Below are 17,714 nucleotides of genomic sequence, written 5' to 3'. Positions count from 1 at the left end.
CCATTACGACTATATAGGTGTTAAGTAAGGAATTTACACCAACTCTTTCGCTCCTCTCTTGAGTGCTTTATCAAGGTCTGAGTGTGTGATTAGGACGAGACTTACATTTCACCGTCTAATCAAACACTAATTTAATCCTAATCACACACTCAGATCTTGATAAAGCACTCAGGAGAGTGCGAAAGACGTGATGAAAATTCCTTACATAAAATGTTATTATGTCTGTGAGAAGACATTACCATTACTAATAATAATAATTATTACTATTTAATAAAGGCGTAATTATCTCCATTATCTTATGTAATTATCTCTATTACTATTACTTCTGTGTACTGTAGCTTATATTCAAATGTGCTCCTTTTTTGTTAACCTTCAATTGAACTGAGTTACTTCACAGCCTCTTTTTTTTAATATATTTTCAGATGTGTGGGTTGAGTGTCTCATTTTCAACGACGTTACTGTGACTTGGTATACAAATTATACTTGGGATACAGACATAGATCGTTTTACAAGATGTCGAGGCTAGGGAGCTGAGGGCTCAGATAGGGTATAGGCTATAGGGTCTATATTTAGGCCAGTATATATATTTAAGCTGCGGATTTAATATTTGTCTGCTTTACATAGATAAGTTACTCGTTCTATCAAAATAATTGTTATAACAGATACTATTCCAATATATGTATTCATATAAAATATATAATTGATGAAGGCATTGAAATTAGGTTAGGCATCACAGTCAGTAAAGAGTAAGACAATATCAAAGTGTTTTGACTCAACACAATTAAGACAAGAAGTGACCAAAGGACAGCTGCAGACATTGAAGCAAGTATCACACAAGGAAGCTGTGAATGACTGTTGATCACATGCCTATATGCTGTTACGTCTATATTTCAAGGCTGCATATATTAATTAACAAGAAGGGATACCCGGCACTGCCCAAGTCTGACTCCCCCCCCCCCATCTCGCTCCTTTTTCCCTGTTCCCACTTCCTGCTTTTCACCCCTCACCTCTTCTCGCCTCCTTCACCACTCTATCCTCTGTTTCTCCACCCCCTCCTTCCTCTTTCTCCCCCACAGAACCCCTCTTCCCCTTCCTCCCACAATAGCACTAATCTATAACACCATAAGAACACAACAAACTGGTTCAACACACAATCCATAAAGTCTAAAGGGAAAAACACGTAATCCCATCGGGGGATGGGATAACCATTCCCCCCCCCCCCCTCTCTCAAACCACTTGGCTAGTTATCCAGATATTTGTGTTGGTTTGAAAGTATATTACAGTTCTCGTAATAGTCTACATTTAAACTGGGAAGTAAACCTTTGTCCTAAACAGAGAATTAGTCTCAAGTTATAACTTTATTGTATTACAAATCATTGTCTTAAAATAAAAAATATATGCTGAAAACGTTTTCTTTGAAGAATTTGGTTTTCTGTAAACGGAATTTTCTGGTACACTCAAATAGTTTTCGAAGTTCATATTTCACATAATTGTCAGTAATACACCATTTCACGTAATCAACCATAATGAAACCTAACCTAACCAAACCTTAACCTAACATATCCATGGATAGTATAGCTATTAGAATTAATTATGTAGTCGTTCTCAATTTTTTCCCATGGGCGGATTTTCTCCCTGAGGACAGGTTGCTCTGACACCAATCCCGACCTGCCAATGTTGGGCAAGTACCCAGCAGTAATTACTTGAAAAATGAAATTAAAATGTATTTAAAATTTGCTAGCTCCAAGCATCTGGCCTCCAACCTGGAACAGATAGATACATTTTTTAATTATAGATATAAATGTTCAATTTTGTCAAATACAATATGTCTTTCTAATCCATGAAACATTATTTGACCAGCATATGGTGACGCCCAAGAGATCAAAAGTCACATGGTTGCAAGAAACGTCAAACATGAGAGTATGCTTTCTGAAAGCATGTTCGTTTAAAACTGCAAATCATTCAGTATATCTGACAGTAAAAAACACGTAGTTTAGTTCCCCGCAAAATATAATAATAATAATAATAAAATCTGTGACACTTTATCTCGTGGGTAGTGCTATCAGAACATTAAACTCGTTTTAATAAAGTAAGAGGCAGGCGCACCAGCGGGAGGGAGAGAGTCTCGGGCTAGCTGCTGAGCTTCTGTATCGATCATGTGGGGCGTCGATAGCCACGAGCCGCCAGTGCTGACTGGCTGAGAGAAGGCCGTGGCGGCGGGCTCGACCAATCAGGGAGATCGACACAAGGCGAAAGAGTGCTGGGCTGAACGTCAACCTCAGAGTGCCATATTTCCCACACCCGTCGCCACATACTTGTGTACCGCTCACGCTTTTTCTCTGAGGTGCTGCGTCAGCCACCACAATGTCAGGAGCTCCGATCTACTCACCTTTCTTCGGAGCCATGGGGGCCTCGGCGGCAATGATATTCAGTGGTAAGTGCCGCCGGGGAGGCCTAAACCACTGCCTGCTGCTCAAGGTGTTGGCTCGCCGCCTTCACTCGCGAAGATAAACAATGATCTAATCGATGTTAGGTTGTAATAAATGTTGAACATGCACTTTGTGTCCTAGCTGTGGGTATATCTCTCTCTTCACGTCTAAGGTTGAAGACTTTCTTGATCATTTTGGTAAACCTAATTCTACCATGTATTGCTTGAGGACCACCAATCAGTTTGGAGGGGTCATTGACTCCCAGAAGTGTCTAAAACCTGGAATTCCTAGCTCAACCTTGACGATGTGTGAATGCCTGACTTTTGCTCCACCTAGGGGTCGCCGGTTAGCGTTCTCCTTTTCCTGCCCATAAGGTTACGTTTAGCTGTAAGGCTCCTTCGTTAAATTGCCCGGATGGTTGCGACGCCTGGGGCCTATGTAGCCACTGGGTCATGGGGCGTCGATAGATTTTCTAGCGTTTTCTACCTTGCACCTCGGGCATTTGGCTGGGGTCCAGAGCTGCCTTGGTGGAGAGGTGCTGAGGTTGGGCGGGCCCTGGAGGTTCCTGTGTTTGCTCTGCATGTGGAGGACACCCGGCTCTCTCTACCGAGCTTGTTGGCCTGTGTGTGGTGTGGGTTGCTGCCCTGCCGAGAGTATGCGGGTGTCGCCAGGTGGTCAGCACCACTTGGCAGTTTCCCTTTGCCGTCTTTTTTTATTTTTTATTTTTATTTCTTCATACCGGGAATCCGATTCAGCAAGGTGCATGCATATTTCTAGTTTCGTTGTCGCCCTAAAATCAACTTTAACAAAAACATCCAAAATCTGCCTCGGAATTAAAACTGTGACGTGTCTCGTCCTGGGCACTATATATGAAATACAATTTTCTGTTTTCGTTTGGTTTCGTTAGGTTAGGTTGATGCAAGTTACATAGTACACAATACTTTGCCAACACTAAAACCAATCTAACTACCCTATATAATCCAAACAAACCTAATCTGACCCAACTAAGCTTAAAACAGGCCAGCCTAATATGAAATACTATTACTAAACACCATGAATACTAATCAATATATTAGGTAATTGGGAAATGAGGTTTGTCAGTCTTGAGTACGATTTGACCATACTCTGGTTGGACTGGGTTGGTTTAAATGGTAGTGGTGACATACCTGGGAGACCCCACTCCATTCACCTACCTGAATTGTAAAAGCTGTACAATGACTTCAATACAAATGTGTTGTAACTTTTCTACATTGGACATGAAATGAATCAAATATGTTACAGCAGTTTCCCAAGATATCAGTACAGTAAGTCTATATTTCTAATGATAGAAAGAGCAAACCTGGGTTCATTATGCTATGTTCCTTGAAGCACTATTCATCCACTATTGTATTTAAATACAGAAAAAAATTTCCTGTAAAAGGAAAAGAAATAGTAGTAGCAAAGCAACAGTCAAATAACCTAGCTCAACTTTCTCTACCTTACGTTTTGTTACAATGTTTCCCACCACAGAGGGTTGAACATTCGCCTCACTGGTAGATAGTTAATTTTCCTGGGACTCTTCCATTAGTATTACTCCATCCTGCTCCTTTCTTTCACCTCCATTACACTCCCCACTGCACTCTCCATTTCACCTCATCTACCTGCCATAGCTGATTTTTCTAGAGCTTAAATTTTCTTGTCTAACATTTTGAGATATTCCAAAATCTGTGTACCAACCTCAGAGTTGCTAATGTTGCACCTGTGCCCTATCATTACGAGTAGGCTTTTTTGGCTTCATTTCCTATTGCCACTAGGCTAGCCTTAATCATCTCCATTCCTTTCTCCTAAATGTTGGTTACAGGGGCTATCTTTGTTTACTGTTTCTTGTTCCTTAGGAACGATTGTCCCTTTCTTCAGAGCTTCATCTATCCTGCTTGTCAGAGCCAGCATTGGATCTTTCAGATGGGGCTTCATGGGACAGAGGAACAAGTATTATGGGTGCCTTAACAATTGTAACATGATGACAAGAACTCTTCCAATCTTGACTACACTCTTGTAAATCATGTTTCTTATTGTAGTAGCAATATCTGGGGGGTCAAAGGGCCACTTAAATCCATGTATTTCCAATGTGAACACTGTATACATAATGTTGGTTCCTCAATATATTTATCCACTTTACTGTAGCAAAGTCCTTGCACAAAAAGTTTTATCTGGAGGCTCACCCTTCAACAGGACAACAATCTAGTTTTGTTTTTCACACTGTACAACATTTCTCTTCGCCCACACGACATCTTCATTGCTGAGATAGACATTCTGGGTCTAGATATGTTGGATAATTGAACACGATGACCTTAGTGTTAAATATTCCTATTTAAGGAGTTACTTAAACCAACATTCTTAAATCCATCAGCTGTTGAGTGCTCCACTGCCTCGCCTGTCCCAACTGTTATGTAGGGCCGGTGAACACCTTTAAACAACGGACCAAATTCCTTTGCCAATTGAAAAGCCACTCTCACAAACAACTTCAAAAATTTGTGCAGTACCAGCACAGTAAAACATTTCTTAATTATACAGTGCAACTTCAGTTTGGCAGATTCAAGTTCAAGTTCAAGTATGTTTATTGAGATAAGCAATAAATACATCTCAAAGGGATAGAGTAGCTTAGGCTATTTCTACCCCCCTCTACTTCAAGTCCCTCAAGGGGCGCACAAATTCAGTGAGTACAAATAGACATATAGCAGTACAAAAATCCCATTTAACATTGCATACAGCAAGTACAGCATATAATTGTTACATTCTTGGGGCAAAATTCTTGTAGCTCCTAAGTATACTGTCTATTATACCATTATCACACATCCAAACAATTTGATGTGGTACACTATTTATTTCCTTATTTCTATATTTTTCAATAAGGTGACACTCTAATACATAATGTTCTAAGGTGTGGGCGGACGGCATACTGCATAATTTACACTCCTTATCTTTTTCACTGACATCAACACCGTATTGCCAGATATATTTATATCCTAATCGTAATCTCATGTAAATTGAATCCTTCCAAGTAGACTTTCCTTTACCATAAGTGAAGGACGAATTTGTATTTATTATTGAATAATTCTTAAGTGTGTTACTACTGTCCACCATTGCCATTCTCTTTATCATTTCTTCACCCTCCTGAATCACCTTGAGTCTTGTTTTTATTTGTTTCAAGGTTAACTGACATACAACATCAACAAGAGTTTTTTCAGTGGCTCTCTTCGCTATGTCATCAACTACCTCATTCAACAGTATTCCCACATGTGAAGGGATCCACATGAATCTTACTTTATACCCAGTTTTTTCTAGTCTTTTAACATTCTCTCTACACTCTATCACAATATTCTGATATACTGGGCGTCTGCTATTTAAAGACTCTAACGCTCCTCTGCTGTCAATAAAGAAGCAAGCATTTTTTCCACATTTGACTACTTCCTGTAATCCTGCTAATACTCCTTGGAGTTCAGCCTGCGTTGAAGAGACATTGTCAGTTAAGCGGCGTCCAATAACAGTATCTACAGTGCCGATGTCAGTGTACTCCCTGATCAAGACTCCACATCCTGCCTTCCCATCCCTAGCTACTGACCCATCACAATATACATGTAGAGTGTTTTCCGTAGGCAGTTTTCTAATTATACAATCATATGTTGCCCTCAGCTCTCCTATTTCATACATACTTTTTTTCTTATGCAAGGGAGTAATTACTACATCTACATTACAATCCTCCCATGGTGGTGTAAATTTTCTCTTGGGCACAGCAATACACTCTGTAATAACATCATACTTTATAACATTATAACATAATTTATTCATATATACTCTCTTCTTCATCATACACTGTTCACTACTTCCCACCTTTTGAACCGAGAGGATTAATTCATTAGCTCCCCCACCTCTCATTAATCTAATGGCAGAGGCTACATTTATCTCTGAAATTCTATCCCCAATACTCTGCAGATTCAACTCCATCCTCATTATCTCAATCATAGCATTTCTTGGGCATCCTAAGATAATTCTCATTGCTTCATTTTGTACCTTCTCCAACTTGCCCATCCTACCTTTACCAAAACAAGAAATGACAGGTGCAGCATAATCAATAAGAGATCTTACAGTACTCAAGTATAACATTCGTAGCACAGGGACTCCCACTCCCTTTCCACAGCATGCCAAAGCCTTCAGAGGTTGTAATCTCTTCCGACATTGACCCAACAGTCTGTTCATCTCAGCTTCCAAACTCTCATGGGTATATCCAACATATATGCCTAAATATTTATATATATTAACTCTCTCTATATTTTTATCGTTTATTTTCAAAACAATGGGGCTCCGACTTCTACATTCAAACTTAGTTTTGTTTTCATTAACCACCAATCCCATATGGTGACACAGGTTTCCGAAATTGTCCAACACTGTTTGAACCTTTGAAATATCTTTGCCCTGAAATAAAATATCATCGGCATATATGATCGGAGTTACCCCATTTGAGTATCTCTCAGATGCTATCTTATTCATTAGTACATTAAACAGGGTGGGACTCAAAACTCCTCCCTGAGGTGTGCCGAGTTCAAAAGACCTCACACCTGACATACAACCTTGATACCACACCTGAGCCTTCCTTTCGTAAAGATAATCCCCTATCCAGCGCAATAATTTCCCTTTAACACCAAGACTAGCTAATTCATATAAAATAACCTCTTTGTTGGCTTTATCAAAAGCTCCTTGTAAATCAATGAAAATTCTATAATAATCATTTTCATTAGCTAGACATTTAATAATACAATCAGAGGTACTTTTTCCTTTGAGGAACCCGAACAAATTACTAGACAGCTGATCACCTATTATATATAAAAGTCTATTTAAAATGATCCTCTCCATCATTTTACAAAAACACGAGGTTAAAGACACAGGTCTATACTCTCCATTGGCTTTAGGGATAGGGATGATCATAGCTTTTTTCCATTTACTGGGAATACTGCCCTCTTTATAACTAATATTAAAGAGGTCTAAAAGTGGGCTTTTCGTCATAGTGGCAAGTTCATTAAGTATTTCATAAGTTACTCCATCCTCCCCAGGTGCGGTAGATTTCCCAACTTTAATCGCCGTTATTAGTTCTTCTCTGGTAATACCTGTGCAAGTGACATCACCACTGTTACCTGCTATAAGTATAAAATCCTTTCTTAGATCTTTCCAAGAATCTAATGACTCTCTCGTTACAGCGGGTAATGAACTAAGTTTGGCAGCTTCCGCCCATTTATTTACGAGCTCATTTGCAATTCCTTGCGGGTCTGGATGTGCAACAAAATTGTGCTTTTTACCCCTTATTTTATTTACGTCTTGCCAGATTTCCTTCAAGTTTCTGTTACTCCCAACTTTCTCTGCAAATTCCTGCCAATACTTGCTCCTAATTTCCTTTCTCTTCTCCCCACACAGCCTAGCAACTGCCAGTAAAGCATTCTTCCCTTCCTCAGTCCTACCATTCCTATTCCAATCCCTGTGAGCTCTCCTCATTGTTAATGTCCACCCCTTAAGCATCTTGTCATGTGTATAATTTTCTTTTCTGGGGGGATGCCTTTTTATACTTTATACTTTTATACTATATAGGCAGATTACCAATTGTAATTCACTTTCCAGGCCAGATTTGCTTTGCCAAACACGAGTTCGTACATTTTGTCCCAGTGCATAGATAAAAAGTTGGCATCCTTGCAGATAACTTCCCTAAACTATCTAAGGCAAAGGTCAAAGAAAAATTTGAAGGGGAATAAGTCATTTTCTGTACTATACGCAATTAGAAAATAAAACAAATTACCCAAGTACAAAAATTATAAAATTTTTACATGTTATCATATAGTTTTAGTGATGTAATCCTTAATTAACTGTACAGTAACATTATCAGTTTTCAGTTTGCTATAAGTATACACCTGTATTGCCGTATTTTTATTCAGTAAATCTGCTCAAATTGTATATATTTATCATACCTGAACAATGTTACCATTATACAGTACAATGGGATACCATTCTAATGGCTTCTGCTGTTATGGATCTTGTGATGAACTGATTACTAGTTGATCTGGTCAGGAACTCTGGTACTATGGAAAGTGTTGCTGTGCCTAAAACTACAAAAAAAAAATTTTTTAAGAAAATAATGTCTTATCTGGGACAGTTGCCTAATTAGTTGCTAGATGAACAGAGGTATTAGGTTAAAAGAAACATGCCCAACCCTTTCTGTCCAGCTCGAGAATTGAACGCAAGAGCCCCAATTGTGAAATGAGAATGAAGCCAGGTGCATATAAAGACCCTATAAAATACTTAATGTTTTACCCACTGGTTTCGGCATCAAAAGATGAGCAAAAAGTGATTTATCATTTTAACTAATTATGGAAAACAAATACAATAGTGAAATTTATAATTATTGTTGATCTTTCACTGCAACATATTTTTAGCTAAAATGTACATGGTCTAACATTAATTGATCCATTTGAGCCGAGTTGCACTTTTATTTTCGGCTAGAGTATGCCCAAAGACATTGAATCTTTGGAGTAATGATATTCCTACTTGAAATATACATTTAGAACATTATAAGTACTGTATAAGGCAATGTAACTTAGCACTTGTAGTGGTAAATTATATTGTTAGATCGAAATGAAAAGTGTACAGTGGTTTCTTTTTCTATTACACTTTAAACTTTTTCTATTTTAGACTTTTGACCTGTAAATGCCCCCCCCCCACCCACCCACCCACCCACCCACCCCCAACAAAAAAAAAAAAATCTTTAATTATATTGGCTTTTCTTTTTCTTTTTAGCTTTGGGAGCTGCCTATGGTACAGCAAAATCTGGAGTTGGTATCGCAGCTATGTCAGTAATGCGTCCTGAATTGATTATGAAATGCATCATCCCTGTTGTCATGGCTGGTATCATTGCAATTTATGGCCTGGTGGTGGCTGTCCTCATCGCTGGAAAGCTTGGTTCTGCCTCGCAAGGATATGGATTATACGAGTAAGGACCTATTTATTTACACTTAAAGCATGGATGAATTTGTCTGTGCTCTTGATTCCCATGTTTATATATATGGGAAGGAAGTTACACTAATAGCCAATTTTGTCTAGCTAATTAATATTTGACATATAGTATTATTACCCCAGTACCCATTTTATTGGGGTGGGAACACATTATCCCTGAGAAAGACAATTATATATTGTAGTTAAAGATGATTATAGATACATATATCACTTACTTTATGAATATAATTCACAAATAAACAAACATTATTATCAGCAGTTATCCACAGTTGCATCCTGCCACCTCGTGTGCTAAGGTATACAATGCTTCTCGTAAATTATTTTATACAGAATATACATTAAATCCCTTCTTACAAACTACAATCCAGTCTTAATTCTTTCCATATCCTGCATTGGTCGATCAATCCCCGTTTCCTCTTACACTTGGTGTATGTACTCGCTTCATCCAGGCCTTCCTCGCCACACCACACCACCTACCCTCAAATACACTCAACAGTCTATCAGCTATTTGTTCAACATACTGAAATTGATATATTATGCTAATGTTTTGCCATTTATTGACTTTTTATTGCACTATTGCAATAAATGCTTCTTGGCCATTTCTTTGACTCTAATTGTTTTTCTCCTTTATACCACACCATTAGTACACATCCGTACACAAGAGTTGGTACTGCCTCTCGAGTTACCTGGCTGCGTTTATTCTTATTTTGCTTTTTCTGGGAGGTTTCATATCCCCCAGTCGTTTTCCTTCCACGATTTGCCCAACGTTGCATAAATGCCTTTTTTTTTTTTTTTTTTTCCTAACATTTATATATTATAGTTAGTTGTACTAGGCTTGTATACCAAGTTTTCAGTTTTCACGATTCTTGCATATATAGACTGAGCAACCAAGATGACATCACTTAACGCTGATGCACAACTATTATAAGGGTCAATCAGTTACTCTTTACACCATTAACTCTTATATTACATACACACATACAACTACTATCTGCTTAAAAACTTTTCAGATTAAACAGAACTTGGCCAATTACATTCATTCTCATGACTCAAAAATTTTAGTCTTATTAAACTGTCGTGTGCTACTTTGAAGTCCATAAAGGCCATGTACCAACCCGTCCTCTCAAAAAGAACGTCACTTTTCGCTGGTATGCGCACTATGGCCAAATTTGGACGTAATTTGAAATGAAATCGACTCACAAAAGTGATGTTCTGTTCCGTTTTCTGTTTGAGCCGTCCGGCGTACGCGCAGAGGTTATAAGAGGACACTTTTAAATTCACGTTTTTCATAACGTTTTGAAACTTTGAGAATTTCCTGCCCACCTAACCTATCAGAGGACCCTTAACTTACTGTTCGTGAAAAAAAAATCCCAAATTTATTTTCATTTTTTTTTCATTTTCAAATTACATCCAAATTCGGCCATACGGACAAACGGCCAAAAGTGACGTTCTTTTTAAGAGGACAGGTTGCATGTACGCCATGGACTCTTCTTGTGTGCCTTCTCTATATAAGCTGTCTCAATGCAATTGTCTAGTGTACTCACCCTCTTCATTTTATTCATTATTGACCATTTGCTCATTAATTTTATATACCTTTATATATCTGTACAATATGTTTTGTCCGGTACTAAAGATTCATAATTCCGAGTCGCTAATCTTTGTATTCAGTGGCAGTTATACTCTAATTTCTTTATATTTCAGAGGGTTTGTACATCTTGGTGCTGGTCTGAGTGTTGGCCTGTCTGGTCTAGCTGCTGGATTTGCCATTGGAATTGTTGGGGATGCTGGTGTAAGGGGAACTGCCCAACAGCCACGATTGTTTGTGGGGATGATTCTAATTCTCATTTTTGCTGAGGTAAGCACAAATTGCTCTTGTATGTGTAGTTGCTCATTTTATGAATAGCATTTCCTTGTCAACATTGGTTGTTATTTGTTCCTACTGTTAGGTAAGGAACATAATATTCTCAGGTTGCTTTAGTGAATTATAGACTATTATAGTTATTGCTCATTTCTTACATATGTATGCCGGTAGTTGATTCAATGATGGATCGTTCGTAGCCACTGACTTGAGAATACATGAATTAGATTGCAGAAAGCCCATTGGGCCATACTGTACTTGATGGCTCCGATTTATATCTCGGAAAACCCATTCATGTATATATGTATGTCTAACCTACAATTGATATAAGTGTTCCCACATCTTTCATGTTGCCTAGTAGTCTGTTCCACAAAAGAACCCTATTTCTAAACCAGTATTTACCCAGGACTTTCCTAAATCTAACCTTATTAAATTTGTCCATTGCTTTATTTTCCAATCTGTGTTGATACGTTTACTGTCTTTATTAATATCCACCTTATGGCCATTCATCCACTTGTACATTTCAGTTATGTCACTCTTAACTCTTCACCTTTCTAGAGAATACTGTACTGTATAAAGATTTTTCAATCTCTTCATATGGAAGATTTCTGATTCCTGGGATTAACTTCGAAATCCTTTGCTAAATGCTTTGAAGTAAATTTGGCCAATCTGTACTATGTGATCAAAATTGAACTGCATAATCTAAATGGTGCCCAAGAAGAGCAAGATATTGCCGAAGTATATCAGTAAGCATATTAATCCAATGTCCTAACCTAACTTGAAATGTGTGAACCCAAGCCATCCACCCATGCACACCCACTCACCAACCAGTGCATAGAAAATGAATTTTTGTGAGCCTCTACTTTTCATATACTGCATTGGTTACATTTATTACCATAATGACATAGTTGAGAGACTGGGTTAGTCATCATTACCTAAATTTAGAACCCTACATTTGTCAGCATTAAACTACAGCTGCCAATCTTTTGATCATTTTTGAAAGCCTGTCTAGTGTGTTGTAGGGCTTTAATCTTACTAATGTATTTCCTGCCCATTTTTTGTATCTTCAAATTTGCAAATATTGCTGCTCAATTCTTACTTAATATCTTAATAAAAATGAGGAAGAGTCCTCATTTTCTCAAGTTTTATTACTGTAAAGGGTATTGTAGACGTAATATTGATTTTATAATTGTGACATACAGCACTTGAGAAATAACAAGGTAAGAATAGTTTGTTTATATATAAGAATTGTGGTTATGTAGTCTTGGTATGCCTCATTTTTTTATACCCTACCTTTCCTCACAGGTACTTGGTCTCTATGGTCTGATTGTAGCCATCTACTTGTATACGAAGACTTCATCATAAATGCAAAGCTAGTCTACAAATACACTGGCAGATGTAGTAATGGGATTACCATATACATAGATCTGCCCAAGATTGGAAAACCAAAACAGATGCAAAGGTTCTCTTTATTGCAGCTGAACTAGGGTTGTGGCATAATGGTGCTAGTCAGCTGATTCTTAATGTGCTTATCATTTTATCCATATTATGATCTAAAAATTTTAGTCTTAACATCTCATTTAATAGCACAAAAATGGAAACTTGTACTGTATTCCCAATTGGCATCTGCTTAAAGAATAATAATTAACACTGAATCCTACATTAGTATGTAACTTGTAAAATTATTAAGATGAGCTTGTGCTGGCATCATTCAATGATATTATTGATAGGTATGTATCCAATGTGGATCAGAACAACTATCAAGGCAACATTGCATTGATAACTTGAGAGCTCATCTGCAAACACAAAGTACGTTTGGTTAATTTTGAAATAGATGAATTAGTTAATTAACATAGATGATTTTTTATGTACAGTACTTTGAAATTAAAATATAGTACTGTTGTTTACATCATAGTAAATATTGTATAATTTATAGTGTGAATATTTAGACTGCCTAATCTATTGCATTATAGTTTGGTAAAAATGGTGTAAATGTCTTTAAATTGGGATCTAACAAACTGAGCTGTAATTATTGCCAAAACTCGTTTTCAGGATATATATATATATTATATATTATATTATATTATATTTTAATCACACACAAACAACTACACACAATTCATAACGTACATTTGAGAAGATAATTTGACCTCCCAAGATATTGGAATATACGAGACATCATACAAGGACCTGTATTAGGTTTTGAATATTTATTGCTAGCATAGTTGTCTCGGTATTTTCTGATTGCCGTCTTATAGAATTTTCAAAAATTATATTATTTTTTATTATGTACAAGGGTGTTAATATGTATAATATTTGTAATAAAGACATTAAGTACTGTGTATTTTAGGTAATTAGGTTTGAAAAATACAATCGGGAAACAAAAGTGACATGTTTTTTTTTTTTAATAGAATGTATGATGTATTTGAATCTTTTAAATGATGGGTATTCAGAAACTTAAACCTTTGAATAATACTCAAGTTCAGTCTCTGCCTCTTAAAGGTATTAGGTTCTCAAAATTAATCTAGTACCTTTTGATTTGTATTTATTTTCTGTTCTGTAAGTTCTGAAGTTGAAATCCTCAGACTCATCAGAGTAGCTAGTTTCATTACAGTGAAGCACAATATCAGCATTTACTATGGAGTTGTAGTTCATGAGGCAAAGGCATATTAACTAGTTACATTCCAGTCATGTGCTGTCATAATTATATATATATGTATATTTTTTGTTTACAAGTAGAATCTAGTAGTTTTGTTATTACACATTGAAGTTCATAGATTCACCGAAGATAAATTTCCAGGTATCGCCTGTTTTTAAAATAATACAAATATTATAACATGCAAAATGTATACAGTATTGCGCATTTTAAAGGTTTATAGTAGTGTTATCAACGTGTATTACTGGACTACATTGTGTATTTTTTTTTTTTTTTTTTTTTTTTATATAAAGCAGGTTCATTTTGACTTCCGTACATAATCCATGTAATGTACTGTATGATGTGAAAATGAGTATTTCTCAGATTCTCAAAGTATCTGTAGAACTTTTGAATCAAATGAATAATCAGTATCTAATATAGTTTTAAAATGGTTTAATTTTAATGCACTGTTTCTTGTTAGTAAAACAGAGAACACCATTTGTGTTACTATTGCCATTGGATCTTTGTGACCCTGTATAGCCAATACTCAATGTGTCTGAATGTTTTATCAGATGTTAAGTGATGGAAATAGATGTTACAGTAGGATATTATTCGGGTTACTCCCTCTTTACCGATCAAGTTTTTGTCTTGAGTGTACTACCATCAGTGCAGGAGTCAGTATTGAAGTGGTAAGTGTGTATGTACAGTATCTTAGATTAGATTGGTGTAAAAGTTGTTCCATTAAATTAAATGTCCTGTATTCCCTTTAATTTCTAACAACCTGACTTAAAACATTACTGCAAATTGCACTAATAGGTAATTTTTATATAATGGATTGAAACAGTTTTTCAACTCGAATTTTATTCAGGAAATTGAAAGGTTACTTTTACTAATCCACAAAAAGTACACCGTTCTTGCATTATTGTGATCAAGAGGTGACTGGGCGATATTAACAAAGCAGCTGTCGTACACTAAAATTAATAAGGGCTATTGAAAATGATTTGGTTCCTGGTGTTTGTTATAAAAATATCCCATGCTTTCTAAACTGAAATAAGGTAAGGTGTGCTTTGGTATTAAAAATCTTGGCATTGCTTTTACCTTAAAAGCACTAGAGAAAGCTCATATCAAGAACCCATCTTTATCCTTTGTCAAATGTATGAATTTGTTCAGGTGTTCAACTCTGATGGAGCCAGTAAATGGAATAACTAACAATTCCATTCTGGTACCAAGGGAATGGATCGTGATAATGAAGAGGATGACAACCTGCACTGGCACAATAGGGATTTCAGTGTCCCTGTTTTGTCTTGTTGGTGCTAGAGGCTGGCACGAAAGTTTAAGAAAAACTTAATCTTACCTGGAGTGACCCTAGAAAAGTTCACTAGATACTGAAGCCTTTCAAAGACCACCAGTAGATGGCAGCATTGTCACCTAACTGACCACCTTGCCTGCCCATCCAGTCAGGGGAAATGCATTTGGTTGACTTGATTTAGTCTTCAAGATATTTTCACTGCAGTGGGCCCATGCTCATTCACACTAGATTCAGTTGTACTGTATGCACATTTAATAGCAATGATTATAGAGGGTGCAGACACATTTCTGTGTTAGGCACATTGACAGGCTCCCCAGCTTTCATTTCTGTTTTGGCTCAATATGTATTCTCTTGTGCAAACTACTGCAGTATATTTTCAGTGTTGTGGCACAGTACTTGTTCAAGGACAGTGATTTGTGTGGTATACACCCTTCGGTACATTTTGGTTGTTACTTTGTAGAATTGCATGCTGTTTGTTAATTCCCTCCCCCAGGTCTTGCTGTAAAAGTTCTTTGTGACATTTTTAATAATGGATTGCCCTAGTCTTTGGCTAGCCAGGGTTAGCTTAAAATTGACCAGTAACAATAGATTCTGGTGATCTGCTACAGATTAGCGTTTTTTCTTTGTTTTTAAGGGTCGGTTCCACCCTTTGGTATTTGCAGTTGATGATCTTCAATCCTGTTATATAGCAGCTGTCATTTTGGCAGACCACTTAGGAAGTGGCTGTAAAGTTGCAGCTTGTGCTGGTAGTCTCGGTTCTCAACTAATGTAAAGACCTTCACTGGATCCCTGCTTGTTAAAGGATGATTTAGCCAAATTATGCAACCTGTCCTCAGGGAGATGATCTGCTCAAGGAAATGGATTGGGAATGACTACATAATTAGTGTTATCTACTCTATCCAAGGTTTGGATAGGTTAGGTTTCATTACATTTGTCAATAACAAATCATGTTAACATAACTAATGTGAAATATGGAATTCAAAAATTATTTGTGCCTGAATTGTTTACAGAAAACCAAATTCTTCAAACAAAATTTCACTACTTTTTATGTTTTAACCCAATGATATACTATATATTTCACTAAAAGTAAAACTGGAGTATGTCTGTTTAGGACAAAGGTTCATTTGGTAGCTTACATGTAGACAATTACTGGAACTAATATTTTAGACTACTGTACCTGTATCACAAATATCTAAATGATTATTAAAGTGGTTTGAGAATTGGTGTGGTTACTCTTAGAATTGGACTAGGTCTGAGTGGCAAGACAAAGATGAGAAGGACTTTACATGAACAGAGTACAGTACTGCACTTTGGCTGTTGGGTGCATTACTTCAGTCCCCTCCATGTGCTACAGGATCTTGTGTAGATTTATTTTGCACAGGAACGTACGGAAGAGGAATTCTAAGGTTAAAGGTTGTTATTTCATGTACTGTATATCTATATGGCCATACTGGCTTAGCACATACTTTTGATAATTGTCCTACACATCTTTGGAGTGTGTCCGAAGGGCAAGAGTCTACTGGAATGAGTAGTTACGGGTAAATATAGCAATTGTCTTTTTACTCTGCTATTAGCGAGACACAAACATCTGCATTTGGCACTGAAATGTCTGCTCTGGAGTTTTTCTAGGGGGAATTGGTTTTAGTTCCTTGGAAGCCTTCCCTGCCATTTTTAAAGGATCTTTATAGATTGTGTATTATTCATGTTGGGGCTGTGTGTGTGTACTCGCCTATTTGTGCTTGCAGGGGTTGAGCTCTGGCTCTTTGGTTCTGCCTCTCAATCGTCAATAGTATACAGGAGACCCGACATAGTATACAGAATAGGAGATGAAGTACTTCATGAAACGGACAGAGAGAAAGATCTAGGAGTTGATATCACACCACACCTGTCTCCTGAAGCCCACAAAAAGAATTACATCTGCAGCATAAGCGAGGCTGGCTAATATCAGAACAGCCTTCAGGAACCTGTGTTCCTGAAGGCTCCTGTTTCCTCCTGTTTCCACCGCCTAGTTTTATTACTTTGCATTTACTCAGGTTAAACTTTAGCAGACATTTGTTGGACCACTCATTTAGTCTGTCTAGGTCATCTTGTAGCCTCCTCTGTTTTAATCCTCCTCATAATTTTTGCATCATAGCAAACAGTGAGAGGAACGATTCTGTACCCTCTGGTAGATCATTTACATATATCAGAAACAGTATAGGTCCAAGGTCTGACCCCTGTGGGACTCCACTGATGACGTCTCGCCGATCTGAGACCTCACCCCTTGCATTGACTTCTGTTGTTTAGGTACTCCCTTATCCAATGGGGTACCTTCCCTTTCACTCCTGCCTGCATCTCCAGCTTTTTCACTAGCCTCTTGTGTGGTACTGTGTCAAAGGCTTTCTGGCAATCCAGAAATATGCAGTCTGCCCACCCCTCTTTCTTGCCTGATTTTTCTTGCCTGGTCATAGA

At 37.3% G+C, this 17,714-nt stretch overlaps 1 protein-coding gene across 1 annotated transcript; it reads left to right on the top strand.

Moving 5' to 3' along the window:
• Positions 1–2,187: 2,187 nt before the first annotated feature.
• Positions 2,188–14,712, top strand: LOC123765060 (V-type proton ATPase 16 kDa proteolipid subunit c). The gene is made up of 4 exons (XM_045753472.2): positions 2,188–2,434; positions 9,246–9,438; positions 11,163–11,316; positions 12,625–14,712. The coding sequence occupies exons 1-4, from the start codon at positions 2,365–2,367 to the stop codon at positions 12,682–12,684; spliced, it is 477 nt and encodes a 158-aa protein (XP_045609428.1). The 5' UTR covers positions 2,188–2,364; the 3' UTR covers positions 12,685–14,712.
• Positions 14,713–17,714: the final 3,002 nt, after the last annotated feature.

The sequence above is a fragment of the Procambarus clarkii genome, chromosome 29 (assembly GCF_040958095.1).
Source record: "Procambarus clarkii isolate CNS0578487 chromosome 29, FALCON_Pclarkii_2.0, whole genome shotgun sequence".
Taxonomy (NCBI): domain Eukaryota; kingdom Metazoa; phylum Arthropoda; class Malacostraca; order Decapoda; family Cambaridae; genus Procambarus; species Procambarus clarkii.
Note: the sequence above shows the minus strand (reverse complement) of the source record. Positions and strands in the feature narration are given on the sequence as shown.

Excerpts from the sequence above, each read along its gene's own strand:
- LOC123765060 (XM_045753472.2), top strand. The coding sequence starts at position 2,365 with ATGTCAGGAGCTCCGATCTACTCACCTTTCTTCGGAGCCATGGGGGCC. Across the intron at positions 2,435-9,245 it reads GGCGGCAATGATATTCAGTG|CTTTGGGAGCTGCCTATGGT; the intron begins GTAAGTGCCGCC and ends TTTTCTTTTTAG. Across the intron at positions 9,439-11,162 it reads CAAGGATATGGATTATACGA|AGGGTTTGTACATCTTGGTG; the intron begins GTAAGGACCTAT and ends TTTATATTTCAG.